This window comes from Rhinopithecus roxellana, chromosome 14 (genome assembly GCF_007565055.1).
Source record: "Rhinopithecus roxellana isolate Shanxi Qingling chromosome 14, ASM756505v1, whole genome shotgun sequence".
Taxonomy (NCBI): domain Eukaryota; kingdom Metazoa; phylum Chordata; class Mammalia; order Primates; family Cercopithecidae; genus Rhinopithecus; species Rhinopithecus roxellana.
Genome location: NC_044562.1, coordinates 71,769,197 through 71,789,537, shown reverse-complemented (window position 1 = coordinate 71,789,537; position 20,341 = coordinate 71,769,197). Strand labels below are relative to the sequence as shown.

General features: G+C 34.3%; 1 protein-coding gene across 2 annotated transcripts in view; it reads left to right on the top strand.

The window, feature by feature from the left end:
* Positions 1–20,341, top strand: part of MTX2 (metaxin 2) — a 72,647-nt gene that overhangs the window by 12,250 nt on the left and 40,056 nt on the right. Inside the window, exons 2-3 of one of the 2 annotated variants that reach the window (XM_010382378.2) lie at positions 14,915–14,962; positions 15,907–15,953. The exons of the other annotated variant lie outside the window; for it this stretch is intronic. Of the exons in view, the coding sequence (XP_010380680.1) occupies positions 14,915–14,962; positions 15,907–15,953 (95 nt within the window). The remainder of the gene's footprint in view (positions 1–14,914; positions 14,963–15,906; positions 15,954–20,341) is intronic. 2 annotated transcript variants of the gene reach the window in all.

The following is a 20,341-nucleotide window of genomic DNA, read 5'->3' as shown; positions in this document are numbered from 1 at the left end:
TCTGGAAGCATCTTCACTTATATATCTGACAATTGATTCTGGCTAGAACTTCAGCTGGGGTAGTTTTCTGGAATGCTTACATGTGGCTTCATGTGGCTTGGCTTCCTCACAGCTTGGTGGCCTGAGAGTAGTCAGACTTTTTATGTAGTGACTCAGTGTACCACATACAAGTGCCTAAGCTAGCAAGGTAGAAGTTGCATCACCTTTTATAACCTACTCTCAATTGTCCTGCAGCATCACTTCCACAATATTCTGTGGGTTACAGTGGAGCTACAAGCCGGCCCAGATTCAAGGGAAGGAGAATTGTAGGACAGGAATTACTGTTGTGGACGTATTTAAGACATATACTTTGCCACAGTAACCAAGGTGGTACTGCCTCTTTTCGTTAGATCTGGGAACTGACAAGGCACACTCATGACTGAATAGAGGTTCTAAAGAAGGATGGGGATAGATGGGGAGTTGGGGGTGAGTAGCGTGGGTGGTCTTGTACATTGTAATTAGTTACCTCTGGACCTCTCTGAAGCTAGTGATGCTTGCCCAAACATGCATGCATATACGAATACTCCTTTATTCTCACCAAAGGCCTATTATATGGAAAAATTGAGGATGGAGTTAAGAAAAGTATAGTTTTCAAATACTCTGTGTGTCTTTGGTTAGGAACCACTGAATGATTTGGAGAGAAAGTGAATTCTTGAGTTTACACTGTTGAATTTGGTACCCATTGTTGAGATGTTATCATTCCTTAAATTGGTTCAGTGATTTTATTTTTAGAGTTTTAACAGTTTTTTTTTTTTTTTTTTTTTTTTTTTTTTTTGCTGTCAGATACCTTTCAGGCTTTAGATAGCAAAAGACCTGCTTGTATTTTCTGCAGAATATGTTCGTTGAGTACCTAATTTATGCTAGGTGCTCTGCCAGGTGCTGGAAGTGCAAAAATAAGTAACAATTCTTGCCTTTCGTGAGCTTATATTCTTTTGCAGAAATAGATCGTTTTAATATGAAGAGCTATATCCTATAGTAGAAATCTGCACAGAGGTATCTAGTTTAGTAAGCCTTTGCTGAACATTTTGCCTCCCTTTCCTCAAACTGCGTTGGGGGTGTTAGGTTTTTGGTAGATATCTAAACTCATCTTCATGCCCCCTACCTTCTATCTGGCATGCTTTGGATTCTTTTTTTGGATCCAATTCAGATTTCATCTCCTTTTGTGAATTCTTTCTTGTTTTCCTCAGGCAAATTTAGTTATTTCTTCATGAATATTTCTATGGGCTTTATACACACTTTTGTTCTAATGTGGATATTAAGAATTATTGATTGAAAATATGCTGTGAGCTGGAGACTTTATAGGGTACTTACATAGTTTATCTACTTTTTTTTTTTGAGATGGAGTCTTGCTCTTTTGCCCAGACTAGAGTGCAGTGGCACGATCTCAGCTCACTGCAACCTCCATCTCCTGGGTTCAAGCGATTCTCCTGCCTCAGCCTCCTGAGTAGCTGGAATTATAGGCGCGCACCACCATGCCTGGCTAATTTTTGTATTTTTAGTAGAGAAGGGGTTTCACTATGTTGGTCAGGCTGGTCTCAAACTCCTGACCTTTTGATCTGGGCACCTTGGCCTCTCAAAGTGCTGGGATTACAGGCATGAGCCATCACGCCTGGCCAATCTAGTTTTATTCTTCCAATAACCTAACAAGATAATTAATATTTCCCTCTTTTACAGTGAGGTAATTGAGACAGGAATAGGTTAACCAGTTTGGCCAAGATAACTCATACAATCAGTTGTAGAATTGGGAGGGGAAGCCAGGTATGTGTGACTCTGAAATGTATGTTTTTTCCCTACACCACCTGTATTTGCTTAATGTATTTTAAATGGTTATGTGTACCTTAGTCACCCCTAATCCCAACTCCCTCTTTGTTCTTCACTTGCTCAACAAAATTAGATCCTAGAGGGCAATGATAGTTTTATATTCATCTTTGTCTTTGTAGTATAGTTTTGGGTACATTTTGGATGTTTATCACCTGTTTGTTCATTTAAATGCTTTTAATATTTTTTAGGGGGACTCCTCTGAGCATTTTCTACTGTGTTCTCATATTCATAGGGAAAGTCTTTGATGGAAAGACTGTTACCTCATTTCCTGTTTTCTTCTTGGAGAATCTTAGTTTTGTTAACATTTCAGGCAGTATAATAATAAGTCAGATTCTCTGTGGGGGATAATTTGTTCTATAACTAGCTGGGAGTAATGAAGGAAGAGGAATAGTTTTTTGGTTAGCTAGCTTGATATGAGATAGCAAAGTATACGTACAGTACCTGGAACCATAATCACGTAGTAGATACTTAAAAAAAAATAGATGCTATCATTACAGTGATTGTATTTGGTTTAGATGGGAAGAACTACTTAGTTTGAAGGATATTTGTTTTCTATCTCTAGAGTTAGATTTAGAGAACCATTAAACTATCGCACTGTGAAGGTTAATGTTGTTGAGGTCTGATAGTTGTGTGGGGCTGTTTTTGTATCTGTTTTTTGGCCAGATGGCTTGGACCTTTACTCTTAACCAGCTGTTTTTCTATAGATCTGCTGTTGATCTCATATTCATTTTTAGTTCTGCGAAAAGCACAGTCATTTTAAATTTCAGATTACCATTTTGAAAATGAAAATTAAAAGTTTGAGTACCAACTACAAGACTCTTCTCTGTTAATTTATCATAATCATATGCAGTTGGCCTGCTTTTTATTGGAAATTAATGAAAAATAATGGATTTTTTTTTTCTTTTTGTGATGGAGTCTTGTTATGTTGCCCAGGCATGCCTCAAACTTCTGGGCTTAAGGGATCCTCCTGCTTCAGCCTCCCAAGTAGCTGGTATTATAGGTGCACACCACCATGTCCAGCTATGATGGATTATTTTTATAATGGATCAAAGTCTAAACATAACCATTTGAGAACATGACACATACATACTTATTAAGAAAGAATGGAAGGTTTTAAATTTGACTTGTATTTATTTACTTTACCCTGAGTTATTGGCTTGTTGGTGCTGTGAATTTGTTTTCTTGACCCTTGTTAACCTCTAGAAGTTTGTCAGGTTTATGAAATTGGTCCTTGAATACCATTTTGAAATTGATCTCTAGTTATAAATAGATAGATATCACAACTGATACTCATAATTCCTAACTGATTTTTACTTTCCTTATCTACTACTTTTAATGGAAAAACTATCGTGTTACCACTTTGATTCCAAAGTAAGTGTGGCCTGAGTTCATTTATCTTAAAGGCTTTTTCTTGAACATTGTAAAATAGCAACATGTTATACTAAGGCATGTTTTAAAACATGGCTTTAAGCCATAGCCACAATGCTTAAGGAGAAAAAGATGGTCAAAAATATTCTTGAAAAAAATTTATCTACACACATCCTTACTACCATTTTCTCTGAGATAAATGAATGAAAGAGATAAAAAGAACATAATCTTATCTCAAGTGCCATCTGTGTCTCTAGGATAGTCTTTGTTGTGGTGTTCACAGACCATCTGCATCAGATTTACCAGGAATGCTTGTTAAAGATGCAGATTTTTGGTCCTCATCTCTACAGTATCAGAATTTGAGTTTAGGAAATACATAACTGTATCAAGTTCCTCAAGTGTACAGGAAGAGTTGAGAACTACTGTTGTAAGATAATTATAATTGCTTTAATTCTAATAATTATTACCCAAGAATGTTTATTTGTGAGCTCTGCAGGAGGTTAGCTAATTTAGTTGTGTGTTCACCGTAGAGTAATACTACTTGGGTTCAAATCCTGGCTGCTGTCACTTACTAGCATTGTGACTTTGGACAAATTACTTATGCTTGTGCCTCAGTTTTCTTATTGTAAAATTGGGAAAATAATAATAGTATCTACCTCATAAAGTTGTGGGGTGTTTAATATATGTCAAGCACTTACATGTACAGTAAGTACAATAAGTCTTTTAAGATTTTCTATTCAGCTTTCTTGAGATATAATCACATACCCTTTTAAATTTATAATTCAATGATTTTTAGTATATTTACATAATTGTGTGACTATTACCACAATCTTTTTTTTAATTTTCCACTCACCTCTCCAGTTACCACAGTCTAACAGTAGGTTTCCATCACCTCCAAAAGAAACTTCTTGCCCATTTGCAGCCACTCCTCATTGCCACCACCAACTTGAGTCAACCATTGGTCTACTCTGTTTCTGTAGATTTGCCTCTTCTGGACATGTCATGTAAATGGAATCATATGTTTTCTTTTGTGTCTGGCTTTTTTTTTTTATTGGACGTAATGGTTTTTGAGGTTCATCCATGTATTCATGTTGTAGCATGTATCAGTACTTACTTGGTTCTTATTGCCAAAAAGTATTCCATCATATGGATATACTGCGTTTTGTCTGTCGATTCACCAGTTAATGAACGCTTGAGTTGCTTTCCTTTTTGACGATTGTGAATAATGCTACTATGAACATTTGTATATATGTCTTTATGTGGATATTTATTTTTATTTCCCCTGGGTGAATACATAGAGTGTAATTGTTGGGTCATATGGTAAAATTCTGTGTTTTAACATTTTGAGAAACTGCCAGACTTTTCATGGTCCCACCAAGCAACATGTGAGAATTTTCAATTTCTCCACATTTGCAAAACATTTGTTATTGTCTGTCTTGTTGATTATAACCTTCTTATTGGGTGTGAAGTGGCATCTCATGGTGGTTTTGATTTGTATTTCCCTAATGACTAATGATGGTGAGTATCTTTTCATGTGCTTTTTGGCGGTTTGTATATCTCCTTTGGAAAAATGGCTATTCACATTCCTTGCTCAATTTTAAAAATTGGGTTATGTTGTCTTTTTATTACAGGGTTGTAAGAGTTTCTTACATATTTTGGATATATGCTGTATGAGTTTTGCGGAATCTTAATTGCTATCATTATCATAATCATCATCTGCCTAAATAGAAGTCTAGTTTGCATTTGGCCGGGAGATAGATTCTAGTTATTCTCTGGTTTTATTGGGCTCCAACTTTGGTTGTGAGAGGGAAGTTCTGCCTTCATTTTTCTGTGTTTTCAATCTTTGTTGCTTTTCATCTTGTGCTTCTAGAATGGCAGGGTATTAAGACCCATCTGCCTTGGGTATTCTACTGTCCTCATTCATTCATTATTACTCACTCTGAGTCTTTTTTTTTTTTTTTTTTTTTTTTTAATTCTCGAGATGAAGTTTCGCTCTGGTTTCCCAGGCTGGAGTGCAGTGGCACGATCTTAGCTCACTGCAACCTCCGTTTCCCAGGTTCAAGCGATTCTCCTGCCTCTCAGCTTCCCAAGTAGCTGGGATTATGGGTATGCGCCACCATGCCCTGCTAATTTTATATTTTGTATTTTTAGTAGAGATGAGGTTTCACCATGTTGGCCAGGCTGGTCTCGAACTCCTGACCTCAGGTGATTCACCCACTTCAGCCTCCCGAAGTGCTGGGATTACAGGCATGAGCCATCACACCCAGCCCACTCTGGGTCATTTTAATCTTTTGCTTACTACCTTGTTCCAAATGAATGGGTTGCTGGAGATAGTGAGTTATTTGTGGAATATTATTTGAGTTATTTGCCGTAGTTCAGTAAATTGGAATTCATTTGGTATTTTGGAGATTATACACTGTCGTGTATGTTTTTTTCTTGGTTTTTGTGTAATGTGTAGCCCAAACAGAATTAAGCCTTGTTATATGTATACCAGATAATATTGTCATAATGAGGTAGACTTCAGTATTTTTTAGTGGTTTTAACTTCAGGCATTGTAAAGGTACACATAAGGAGACAGGCCACATGTACCTCTAAAATAGAAGTGCCTTATGGGCAGTTACTTGGTTTTCTTTGTAATTTTGCCTTTAGCTCTTAGAATGGTGCCTGACACTTTATATGCATTCAATGTATTTATTGAATGAATGGTAAAACTGATTTGTAGCTGTGGCTAAATTTACTTTCTGAAATAAGATATATGTATAATTTACTATACATATTTATATACACTGAGTATCCCCAATTTGAAAGTCGAAAATCTGAAAATGCTCCAAAATCCAAGCTTTTTTTTGAGTGCCAACATGATGCTCAAAGGAAATGCTTATTGAAGTGTTTTGGATTTTTGATTTTTGGGTTAGGGTTGCTTAGCTGGTAAGTATATAATGCAAGTATTCCAAAATGTGAGAAAAATCCAAAATTTGAAACACTTCTAGTGTCAGGAATTTTGGGTAGGGGATACTCAACCTGTATGCAACAAGCAATAATGGATATACAGTAGTAGACTCTTATGTCAGTCAGTAAGTTTCTTTTTCCTAAAAACTTATGATGATATGTAGCCAAAGGAATAGTTCTGGTCTGAATCTTCTTCTAGAAGAATCTTCTGGAATCTAGGACTACTTTTGTATTTATGTCTAATACTTACCTATTTTGTCCTAGAATGTTTGCTTTCTGCTTCAGGATTTCTATTTTAATTGACGGTAGTCTATATCTTTGTATCTACACCTGCTTGCAAGTGTGTTTTTTAAGTAGCCTTACCACTGTGCTACACAATACTGCCTGCTTTTTTTTTTTTTTAACGTTTATGGAAATGACAGTGTGACGCTGCACTTTCCTGTTCTCCAATGCCATTTTCTGACATAAACACTAATCTCTGACTATTGAGGTAATGGGAAAATGGTTTTAAATACCTTTTGTGGGAAGAGTCACTTCTGCTTACACATCTTGTATCATATCATTAAACATTCCCTATGAAACACTATTTAAGGGGCATTACTATTTAATAATTTCATGATCATCATTATATAGTGTTATTTTTGACTTGCACTATAGTCTGCAGGTTGATTTTCTTTTGAATTTAATACATAGCCCTTAAAATTCCAGTTTTGATAAAGTCCCATATCATCATATTTTAAGTCTAAACATCTTAAAAATCTATTCTAAATGAAACCTTCATATATTGCCTAAAACTTGATGGGTTTTGAACATGGTGTCTTTGTTGATATCACTGATATCATTAGTATAATATTTATGTCAAATTAACAAATTTCCTTCTTTTCTCTGTGTGTCTTGCAGTAACTTGTCCATGTTTAAGAGCTGCCGAATGCTCTTTGAACATTTTGTTATGTTAGCAGTATTTGCATTTGCAACTTTGGCAGGAAGCCATCCAAATTTGGAGAAAGGCGACACATGTTTCTTGCTCCTTTTATATAACACTGTCTAAATAGTCTTGCTGTGCTGAAGAGATGACATCTATGAGCTTTCGGAATCTAGTTGCCTAAGGATAAACTGAGTTTGACTTCATTAGTGCACAAATGATAGGTTTGTGTAGAGTTATTATAGCATTAATCAATTTGATGGATTGGAAATATGACAGAACTGAAGCAGCATGTAATATTAGTGCCTATTATTCTACAAATTATGTCTTCACCTACATTCATATGGCAGAGGAGTCATGTACATCAAGAGTGCAGAACTTTAAAAAAAAGAAACAAACAACAGAGGACATCTCTTTCATGGCCCTTCTCTTCTCCTCTTACATTAGATCGTTGAGAGATGGATTTCAGAATTAGACTAATTTTTTTTAGGTCATAGCACTTTCATACTTTGAAATACCTTGATTTGAATGGAATAAATGGATATATAATCCTAACCTAATATTTAAGAGAATACTACAAGTAATATATAAAGTCTTTAAGAGACTTATGGCCATACATATGTGAATTTATTGGTTAGCAGTCATTTCATTAAAAATGACTAATCCATATTAGTAGTAAAGAATATTGATTTTTTGTTGTATTGGTTGATAAAGCTTAAAAATAGGTAACTTAAAGGTAATTAAAATGAATGAGAAGCAAATACTTTTTTGGGGGGTTGTGGGTGTTGCTTTATCATGTGTGCATTTCTGACATTTATGCATTATTTATGGCATTCAAAAGTTCAAGAATATGTGTCACTTCTTTTTGATTTTACTTTGTTCTCCAGCGTAAATACTCATGAGCTGCTTTAAGAAATATTAATTTGCAAAAAAAAACTCTCCCGCTAAAGCCTGAAACCTTAAGCAGCATCTCTTTTGCTCCTGGTAAAGAAGACACTAAATGTAGCATAATCAGGGCCTGGGCAAAATTGGGAAGTAGGTAAAGAACTAACTGGACTTTTAATAACTAATTGGATATGCACTTAGTCATGAGTTGCTCTGATATTTGCTTTATTTCTAGGTATTCTTTTTATCTGCAATATAGGGATATATTTCTTCTTTATAAAAATGATAAAAATTAATGCATCTTTTGTTAGAGAATACTATTAGAATTGTAATTCTAATTTTAAAGAGTGAATTAATATAGGTCACTAGGAGTACCTTAGAGTATGTTACTCCTTTAGTATGAAAGTGGTACAGGAATTTCTTTATCATGAAATAATTAATTTCTAAAAGGTGGGTAGTTTAATTTAGAACTCTTATAATAAAGATATTAGCTTAAATGATGCCTAGATAAAATTTAATCATTGTTAATTTTAATTTCATATTTTGGCATGTATTATTGTAGAAGTCATCTTCGGTTTGGAGCAGTTGAGAAGCCAAGATTTTAATTAATAACCTCGGGACCACAAGAATTTTTCACATTCTAGGAATTTACCTCCTAGAAAGAGAGATAAGATATTGACGTAACAGTATGATAGAGTAGAAAATGATATATAAGAAAAATGCAAACTGCTGTGGACAGTATAGATAAAGGAGAAATTAGATTTGCTTAGTCCTAAAAGCCTTTTTGATGGATGTGGCATTTAAACTTGGTTGAGAAAGGTATAGGATTTGGGTATATGGCAGTGAAGGAGTATTCTGAACTTAAGGGGAACAATTTGAGCAAAGTCACAAAGATGAGGAAGTATGAAGTTTGTGGGGGAAATTTGAAGTACTCTGGTTGATACAAGGGTCATCTTAGGGAAGTAGTAGGTAGGGATCCCCATTCTCCTCACTAATTCATGTGTGTTCCCCCCGCAAGCTTTCTCCTTGGTCAAAAAGGATGATTCTATCAGAAGAGAGCAAGACTCTTCCTTGCTCCAGAGTACATGAATGACTGGGTTTCCTGCAAAAACTTCAAATAAGTAGTTATTTAATTAGAACGGTGTTCTCCAATGTTGGATGAGATGTATGTAGGAGCAAGGGGTGATTACTGACTTTGTCTGACCTTGGGAAAGAGAAGAGTAGAGAAGAAGTTGTCCTTTTGGATTTTGTCTTTTCCCAAACCAAGAAATCAGCTTTTTATAAGGTGTGGATAATAATTTTCATGATTCATATATTTACATATGAAGACAATTATAGAGCTCGTTTCCTAGAATGATAGCTACGTGGTTGATTTGTAGATTCATTGTCCAGTTTAGGATTTCCACTTTGGGCACTCCTAGGGAATAACTAGTTTTTTTTTTTTTTTTCTCTCATGTCATGCTTTACATGTAATATATGTGCAAGACAATCCTTTGAAATACAGGAAGAAAAACATATAAATTAACTATATATTACTTACCTTTGCACTAACCCTAAAACTGGAAATCTCTTTCTATACAATGTTTTATATTAAATATATAGTTTACATCAGATGTTACTGCTGTATCACTCCTCAGTTCAACTTACCTGACAATCTCACTGTTCCCCTTTCCATTTCCTATGACTCTAACCCAAGAATCACCATTTATGAAAATTTCATGTCCTTATCAATAAAAATTTGAGCATGCAGGCCTGAATTTAGAAATCATAAAATTGTTAATTGCTGAGCCGATATATCATGCACATTATAAAACATATACTAAAAAAGAAAGTAGAGTTAGAAAAGATAAAAATTCAAATTCCAGGAATTTTAGGCAGCTATTTAATATTTTTTTGAGTTGTGTTATTGGTTGTAGTGTTGAAGTTGTTTGAGTAAAGTTTATTTTATTTTTTATGTTTTGCCATGAATTTTTCTTATCTTCCCTGCTACATTCTTAGCCTGCATACTACAGAGTAATAACAACAATGATGACAGTGCTAATAATGAAAACAAATGTTTATTCAGCCGGCATTTACTGATAACCTGCTATGTGCTAGGTTCTAGGGATGAAGTGGTAAGCAAAAATCAGACGTGAATGGTGGATTCATGGTGCATATTTTCTCATGGAGAAGGTAAACAATCAACTACTTAAATGTAAAAATACAGAGAGGAGTGCATGCTATAAGAGCTTGTAAAAGGAGTGTTTGAACTACTAAAGGAGGTCAGCGAAGACTTCCCTGAGGATAGGACTGGCTACATAATTTTTAAGGCCCAGTGCAAAATGAAAGTGTTTAAAAATTACTCACTTTCAAGACTGAGACAGCAGAACATTAAACCAAGCAGGGGGCCCTTCCAACTGCAGGCCCTATGCAACTGCACAGGCTATACGCTCATTAACCTGGCTGCACCTGAGGAAGTTATTTTTGAGCTGAGATGTGCCAATATCATAGGAGGATAAAATTGTTCCAGGCAGAAGAAACTGCAGGGGGGAAAGTGGTGCATTCAGAAACTGGATGAAGGCCAGTGTGGCTGGAGCGCAGAGACTCAAGGTGGGGAATGTGTGTGTGATGAGGTAGGCTGGTAGAGAGGGTAACTTCAGAGACCAAGTAGAGCTCTGTAGGCCATGTTGAGGATTTTGGTCTTTATTCCAAGAACCACATGTAACTATTGATGTGTCTTAAATGTAAGATTTACTTTTGATGTGGTGAGAATACAAGTAACTTGCACTTTGACTGCATTGGACAACTTTCTTCCTCAGCCTCCATTTCTTGCCAACCCCCTTTTTAGACACTTTCTGTCTCACCTTCTATGTTTTTTCTAAGGCTGTCCCTTCATTTAGGTGTGTTTAAAATGGCACTTCACACCAGAGGTGCTTTTGGTGATAGAAACTGAAAATAGGTAGAGTAGGCGAGTCATGACATTTTATATACTATTGAAGTAGTTTGTGGTCTAAAACATTTCAGGTCAACTGAAGAAAAACTAGTAAAATGTAAAAATGTTTTATTATTGTTTTAAAATGATTTTTCTTTTAAAATGCCACAGATGTTTAAGATGTATATTGTCAGCGCCATGATTTTAAATCCTTAATCTTTCTTTTACACATGCTGAGGAGCAAGGGGTGATTACTGACTTTGTCTGACCTTGGGAAAGAGAAGCGTAGGGAAGAAGTTGTCTTTTTGGATTTTGTCTTTTACATAATAGGTATTCCCAAACCAACAAATACGCTTTCTTTCTGTTAAGTGTGGATAATAATTTTCATGATTCATAGGTTTACGTATGAAGACAGTTATAGAGCTCATTTCCTAGAATGATATCTGTGTGATTGATTTGTAGATCCATTGCCCAGTTTAGGATTTTCACTTTTGGCACTCCTAGGGAATAACAAACTAGAGATTTTTTTTCTCTCATGTCATGCTTTATATGTAATTATATGAGCTCTGTCACTGATACAGTTTGGATGTTCCCTGCAAATCTCCTGTTGAGATTTAATCCCTATTGTCAGAGGTGGGTCCTGGTGGAGGTGTTTGGGTCATAGGGGTGGATCCCGCATGAATGGCTCAGTGCTATCCTTGATAGTGAGTTCTCTCTCTGAGTTCACAGGAGATCTGGTTGTTTAAAAGAGAGTGGCATCTCCCTGCCTTCTCTTGCTCCTGCTCTTGCTGTGTGTGAGACCTGCTCCCCCTTTGCCTTCTGCCATGTAAGCTTTCTGCAGCTCTCACCAGAAGCAGATGCTGGCACTGTGCTTCTTGTACAGTCTGCAGAACCATGAGCCAAAATAAACTTCTTTTCTTTGTAAATTACCCAACCTCAGGTATTTCTTTACAACAATACCAACAGCCTAACAGAATCATGTAAGGTGATGCACTTAAGTCAGTCTGAGCTGCTCATGGGTAAGATAGACAGCTGGTCATTCTTTGTATACTCTACCATTTCTTGTCTACTGCATGATAAACTGCAATTCCTGGCTGCTGGCTATATGGGTTTATATCAGTCTATTTGCCTTCTCTTTTTAAGTCGTAAGTTCTATTTGTGATGAAAACACTGGATGTTTTGGTAGAGTTGCCTTCTGAGAATTTATTTTCAATAATGATTTCTGAGTTGAAACAGAGTTTATGTCTTAGATTGAGTAAAATATTCACCCTTTTCACCTATTTCCAGCTTTAGATTCTTAATAACAGAGCTTTTGGTATTTGTAGGCAGCTTCTTTGATATTATTTGCAGTGAAATAGTATGTTGCAAACTTTCTATTACTTTCATGTTTGTCTTTTGGATGAGATCTGTAGAATCCATGGGGGTGATGATGAATTAACTTTTTTTTTTTTTTTTTTTTTTTTTGAGATGGAATCTCACTCTGTCGCCCAGGCTGGAGTGCAGTGGTGCGATCTTGGCTCACTGCAACCTCTGCCTCCAGGGTGCAAGCAGTTCTCTTCCTCAGCCTCCTGAGTAGCTGGGATTACAGGCACCAGCCGCCACTCCCGGCTAATTTTTGCATTTTTAGTGGAGATGGCCATCTTGGCCAGGCTGGTCTTAAACTCCTAAGCTTGTGATCCACCCGCCTTGGCCTCCCAAAGTGTTGAAATTACAGGCGTGAGCCACCACACCCGGCTGATGAGTTAACTTTTAACTGAAATTACTGACCACATAAATTGTTGTTCATATAAGAACTCTGTTATGTTACAGAGTAGTGAAGTAGCTTCTGATTTATCAGAGAATACTTAGATTATATTCAGCATATGTTTAATACTAGTGTATGTAAAGGTTGGTGCAAAAATAATTGCAGTTTTTGCATATCATTTGTTGGATTCTTCTTTGTAAAAGCCGTAAAACATCAGAATCACCAATTTTAACACAGTAATACAGGTTTAATACAGTTTTTGGGCAAAAACTGCATTACTTTTGCAGCAACCTAATACTTCATTGTTTTAAAAATTTGTAATGCATGCCTAGTATGTGCACAAAGTAGCTAACCAAGAGTTAAAATTACCACAATTTTAAATTAGAATGTCCTGTTACCTTAACATAGATGGTAATGTTAAGTTGAGTAAAACTTTAGCCAGCATGTTTAGGGAATTAAATGGTAGTTTTAATCAGATATCGTCTTTCTTTTTACAGACAATTAACATCAACTGTATGCAAAACATAGTACAGTGTGTGGTTCACAGATGCATATGACACATCTGTGTCTCCAAGGAACTTGATTTCAATATTTATTCTTCGAAATTTTGTGAATTTTATTCCTATGCTTTATTGCTAGTAAGATTAATATAATGCATATAATTGAATCTTTGATGATTTAGAATTTTATAACAAACGAATCTCATTGTATTGTTTTTAGTATAGATGTAAGCAATATAGGTGTGCTGACTATACAATTTATCTGAAAAGGTTATTTTCTGAGTAATTTGCTGATGTCAGCTTGTTTTTGTTTCCTTTTATTTTAAAAACTGTTATACAAGTTAATTGGTTCTTAATGAAATTTTACTTTGTTAAAGTTGTGACAGCAAAGTATTTTGTTTCATTGCTGTGTTGGTATGTGCGTTGAAATTCAGTAGCCCTTATATATATGTGTAATATTGTGGGGAACAGCATATAAAATTATGTGTAGTTCATTATTTACTTGATGTTTTCATGGCATTATCTCTAAATATGAGTTTAATTTTGTGTAGCCCAAACCAAACTAAACCTAAAAGTTACATTTGTTTTTTATTGTAATAATACTGTGTTTTTCTTTTTATTCTAAAGTATAAGTAAAAGCAAATTAAGGAGTTCTTTTTTCCCATTCCAGGGATTGCTTTAGAACATTTTAAATGATCAGTCTTAAAAAAAAATGCTTCACATGTATAAATTTATTTTTAAAAATCAGCCAGAATTATAAAGTTATTTGTTGCTATTTCACAGAGACTAAATTAGTATAAACACAATTAGAAATATAACAATTATTATCAAATCTCATATATTTAGTTGCTGAGAGCAAATGTAGTTACTTTATTAAAATGGGTGATTCTGATGTTTTGTGACTTTTACAAAGAATAATCCAACAAGTGATATCCTGATGTCCTATGTATTCTGTCAGTGGAGCCATTGCTTCTTAAGTGCAGTTGATTAGACAAAATTCAAATCTAGTGCTTTTCTCAAACACTGGGAGGTTGGTAATATTCTCTTTGTAGCTGCAGTCTTCTCTAGATGAGAGATTAAGGGTCAAGTCAAGTTTCATTTCAGGCCTAAAATTATCTTTACTGGCATTATTTCACATTGTAGTTACGTAATGCTTCATCATGCAACTTTGCTCTAATTGTGTTTGTGGGGTGGTGTTGGTAGGGTCAAGGCAATGCAATCTTCTGGAATATAACAGAATTCCTCTATTTTTAAATCCTGCCAGATTGTGGGGAAAGATGGACAGTTTGATACAGATATATTTGATTCTTTCATATAATGTCTGCTTGAAATTTTACTTTGTTAAAAGTTTACCATAAAATATTAAAAATATTATTTCACTACATTTTTTTGTAGTGAATTAGACATCAGTATCTTTTTATACATATGAATAATATTTAGAATATGTCTGTGTTTGAAAGAAGCTAAAGGAATTGTAGCATATGGGCTATTTTGTTTTTTTAATTCTCATTTTGGATTGGGCAAGGTATCTTCCCCTCCTCCCCACTAAAAAAAAATCAGCAAACGATAAACCAAACATGCTTTTAAAACAAGTTATCTAACCTACTTATACTGGTTACCATAGAATCTAAGATAGTGTGATTAGTTGCCGTGTATACGTCAACCTTAGCAATTGACTTTAAATGCTCTAGGCAAATGTACATGATTATTAATTTGCTTTGTTATTGATACGTTTTTGCTCTATGTGCCTAATTATCACTGACTTGTTTCCATAGCTGCAGAACCTTGGCCTGAAAATGCTACATTATATCAGCAATTGAAAGGTAAATTCTTGTTCACAATTAAAAATGGCTTTGTATCAAGCTGTATGTATTACAAAAAAATCCTCAGTAATACAATTTACTGCAAAGAGAATATAACATGTAAAAGAAAGGATTCCCTTGTATAATTTGTCTAGGAGGTTTTACCTAAACTTGTATCTGCCAGTGTAAACCAACTATTCATGGCCTATAAGGTCCTTAGTTTATTATTGACTCGTTATATTGGCTGCTGTAGGCGGTGTAAAATGATGTGGTTGCAGGAGCAGTTGGCAGATTTACTGCACCAATAGCTGAGACAGCAGATTTTTGAAGTCCTGTGGTAAAGTGGGCTCTCAGTAAAAAGGAACTGTTAAAATGTATAGGCTAGGATGGTTCAGGCTCCCTTTAGCAGCTCTTCATATATCATCAGATCACATTATGGACCCCATTTGGGGCTTAGCAGCCTGCTACAGTTGTCAGAAGACTGCAAAGTAATGAAGACTAATAGGCAGCAGCCCTAGTCTTCTAAGCATGGAATTTTTATTGCAGCGAACTTGTCATCTTTCTTTTGTGTGACAGACCTAGATATACTGTGCAATATTAACTGCAAGCTGGTTTTATATTATTGTGAGTGCTTTTACTTTTAACTAGAAAGGTTTCAGCAGATTTTACTTAATTTTAATGAAGAGAAACTTTTCTTGAAAACGAAAAATGAATTTGATTTTAAGTGAACAATTTTAATTACATTGCTGATAAAATGAGATAAGTGATCAAATAGTTTTAGAGGAAACTGTCCTAGTTTATCATTATTTGTGATAATTTAATCAAAATTATAATTATATAATAACATTGATATAAAACTTTTGAATTGAGTGGTAGGCAATACCTTTGAAAAAATATAAATACTTTTTAAAAATAAAAATATTATATTCTACTTGGTTAAGTTATGCTTCATTGTATTTCTACAGGGGAGCAAATTTTACTTTCTGACAATGCAGCTTCTCTTGCAGTGCAGGTAAATATGTAAATAATGTAATATGTTTTTCACCCCCTAGGTGATTTGCATCATTTTTCATTACAATTATATTTTTCCCCTTCCAAAAAGTCTGATACTATGTGTTTAGATTTTTTCCTGTGTGATTTACCATTATCTATATAACATTGCTTGCTTGTGAAGAATAATTTTATTATGTAATATTCAGTTAATTGTCAGTATATAAAATAAACATAAAAATTATTTTTATTTTTAGAAATCACTTTTATGTGCTAGGCACATTCTGTGTCTCAGCAGTTGGTTTGCTTTGGGCTGGATATGATGGTGTTGATTATGTGGGGTGATATGTTCATTTGTGGACTCACAATTATTTCCTAATTAATTTGTTAAGATTTATTTATCACATATTTTTAAGCATTGTTTTGCTCATTGCACTCATTGGCCTCTAACTTTAATCTGTTTGGTAATCTTGTAGCAGTGTTCTGGTTCTCTAGTCACTTCTCATATATTTATTGATTATATCAGTGTTTATTATTCCCAAAACCATTTATGAAATGTAATAGCTCTTCAAGTTGTATATACCATTTGTATAATCCAAAAAAAATTAGTGCCCCTGTAAGCTTTAAGCTGCATTATAGGAAAAATAGGATACTTGGGGATGTTTTGCTTAAAAAACAATGTTTATGATGTAGGTTATGGATTTATAGTTATCCAATCATTTTGCATATTTGGCTGCTATTTGCTTAGCTTGTGTAGTTTAACATAGGACTGAGCATGTAGACTGTATCCACTAAATGTCTGTTGTGTGAATAGTTTGTAAGTGTGGTGAAAGTAGTCATGCCTTGATAACAAATGTAAAAGTAAATGATTTGCTGTGTATAAAATAGTATTTTCAGTCTTTATATCTTTGGAAAGATAGTTTCAAGGCACTGTGAATATTTTAGTTGAAGCACTGATTCTTAACCCTTTTAAAATTGCTATTTTGGGGATAACCCTTCAGGATCTGGCAAAAGCTGTAGAACATTTTTCCAGAAAATATACCCAGGCTATTCTGCATGTGGTTTCAGAAGGTTTACTGAGTTTCCTGCTGAAGCTATCTGGATCCCCTAGGAAGAGCCCCTGAAACTACATAATAGTAGTTTAGGAAGTGCTGAAATAATTTTCATCAAATAGAAAGGTATTTCGGGTAGGACTCTACAGTGCTTTTCAACTGGGCAGCTCTTTAGTACTCCCCCTACCGCCATCCTGTGACATTTGACAATATTTAAGTGTTTTTGCTTGTCAAAACTGTTGAAGGGTAGAGTGCTATTCTCATTGGGTAGATGCCAGAGATGCTGCTAAAAATCTTAAAACGTATAGAGTAGTCCCTGCACAACAAAGAATTATCCAGCCTCAAATGTAAATAGATTTGTCAAGGTTGACAAACCCTGGAATAGATGGGTTAGCCAGTTTTCAGTACAAACCAAAATACCATTATATTACCATTTAAAAAAATTAATGTTTTAAATAATCCAGAGAAGGGAGGAAAAAATAAATCTTAGTGTGTATTTTATTTGTTAATCCTATTTTTATGATTTCTATTAATTTGCTTTCTCATGGTTTCTCAAATCATAGTTGCAATTAAAAATAAAACCAGAAAAAAGGACCTTTTACAATGTAGAATTTTCCTTAACAATTTCAATGTTTTTATCCTACATATGTCACTTCGATGATAAATTAAGCAGCATATATTAAAATTTCTTGGTTTTCTTCAATATTCTTTGGCTTGACAGCTGATAGTAGCCATGACTATAAATGTGACTTTTCCAGATATCTGATGTAAACTTTATGGAGTAATTTTCTTCTATATAGTGGGCCAGCATTCGTTTAGAAGAATCAGTTAAAGGCCTACATTTGATGTATAAAATTGATCAAAACAATGTGACAGGTATCCACAAACTGGATTATTTTCTAGAAGATACCAGATGTCAAACATCAGATATTTTAATAGTCTGCCAGTTAGGCCATTAGGAAATTTAAATTTTACTTAACATATACACTTGGTGTTTATTATGCCCCTGAAACTAAGTGGTTAGGTCTTTTTGGACTCTAGGAACTTTTATGATTTCAGTTTAAAAATAAATGTTTTTTTCCTGTAGGTATTTCCCCTTAGATTTGCTATCCTTCACTCTTGTATGTTGAGTATAGTGAGGTATTAGTATAGCATATTTCTCTGGTCCCTTGAGCCAAATGTGTATATATGCAGTATTATACACACATGCACACGCTAGAGAGACAGAGAGAGAGATATCTTCCATTCTGTACTTGTGCTTTGAAGGACTTAAGCTTATACTAATTAGAAACAATAACTTTGATATTAATTCTCTGTTACTGTTCTCTCTTACCCCCAAGTCCAAACCAGCCATCTAATAAATACATAGCATTGGTCACATTTGTGATTTGAAATTTTCTAGAAGCCTCATTTTAAAAAAGTAAAAAGAAATAGGCAGAATGTATTTTAATGATATGCATTATTTTACCCAGTATATCCAAATATTATTTTAATATGTAACCAATACATAATTTATTAATGGGACATTTTTTATATTAAGTTCAAAATCTGAAGTGTGTTTTACACTTACAGTACCTCTCAATTTATGCTAGCCAGATTTCAAATGCCCAGTAGTCTCGTGTAGCTAGTGGCTTTTGTGTTAGACACTGTTATTAATAATAGAATACAATATGATCAAGGCATAATATACTCTCCAAGGTTTTGGCAAAAATTGTTTTGTTTAAGAAGTTTATGTCTATTGATTGAGTATATGCTGTCTTTTATAGAAGATTCCAATTGGTATCTGTTTCAAAAACAGCAAACCCTAAATAGAGCTCTTTGTTTCAAGTTTGCTCAAATATAAAATAGAGATATAATAGAAGCTATCCTGTTGGGTAGGATAGGATTGAATATGTTAACATTGAATATGAGAACTGAATATGTTAACATATGTAAATCACTTAGAAGAGTACCTGGCATATTGTAAACATGCAATGAATGCTGGTTGTTACTTCTTTCTCTCATAATTCTTTGAAAGAAATATACATATTCAGTGTCAGTAAGAGGAATGGAAGCTTGCAGGCTTGATAGTACCTGAAAACACTAGAGTAATTGAAAATAAATGTTATATGTAAGAAGAATCTTGTTTGGATATGTTTGTGTTTGTGTGAACATTAATTTTGGTAATCATTCTTTATCTAAAAATTAATATTGAATGCTTTAATGCAAACAATTTTATTTTATTAATACTGAATAATATGTTTTAAAATTATTTATTGAATACTTTTATTGTATAAGACACTCTATTAAAAGCTTTTATGTGCAGCATTGCATTCAGTCCTTCCCATGACCCTAGTGCACGGTAGTATTATTATCCTCATTTTAAAGATGTGGAAACTGAAGCTCAAAGGTGCTTCGCCTACATTCATAGAACCCACAAATTGTGGGGAGAAACAGAAAACAACAACAACATTGGTTGAGTGCCACCTGTGCTTGTCACTGTGCTGAGCTCTTAATTCATACTAACCCATTTAATCCTTATAACAACTGTATGAGGTAAGTGCTGTATAGGGTAGGTATCATAAATAATCCTTTCACACAGCTACCCTATGAGGTAGGTACTATTATTATTCCTATTTTCCTACAGATTAGGAAAGTAAGGCAGAGAGGTTAAACAGTGAGCTCAAAGTTAAATAAATAGTGCTTGGCAGAGCTGGAATGCAGACCTAGGAAGTCTGGATCGACAGTCCACACTCATAATACTTTGCTGCATATTGGTCTAGTCCAGTGATACAGATCTTGAAGTTTTACCTAACAGTAAGTGATCATTTAATCACAAATTATTTCTGACATTTCTTAGTAAATTATATCTTATGATTAATAGTTTACATTAAGGAGTAAAAGAACATGTCTTAGCTTTTGTATCTTTGAAATGGGATAAAGATAGTCTTACCTCTATAATATTATGAAGCTCAAGGTAGGTAATAAATGGGAAATTCTTTTGAAAAAAGTGAAAGGAATAGAAATGTAAGATGTTGAATACAGAATTAGTGCCTATTTTGACTGCAAAGATTTATGTACTTATTTTGTGAGTGTCTTTATATAATAAAATGTTACTTTCCAATAAGTTTTAGAAGTCCAATGTGCTATCCATTGTGCAACAGAGATTTTCTAGTAAGTTTTAGAAAGAATTTCACTTTATGTATGTGAAGCCAATTTTTAAAATCTGTTTTTTTTTGTATGGCTTAATCTAGATATTATAAAAATTTGAATTTGTTTTTTGGAGTATCTCAGACTGATGATCATTATTAGAATACTGGATGAACGAGTAATCTTTTTCCTTACTTTTTACTTCAAGTTAAGAATAGCATTTAAGCTC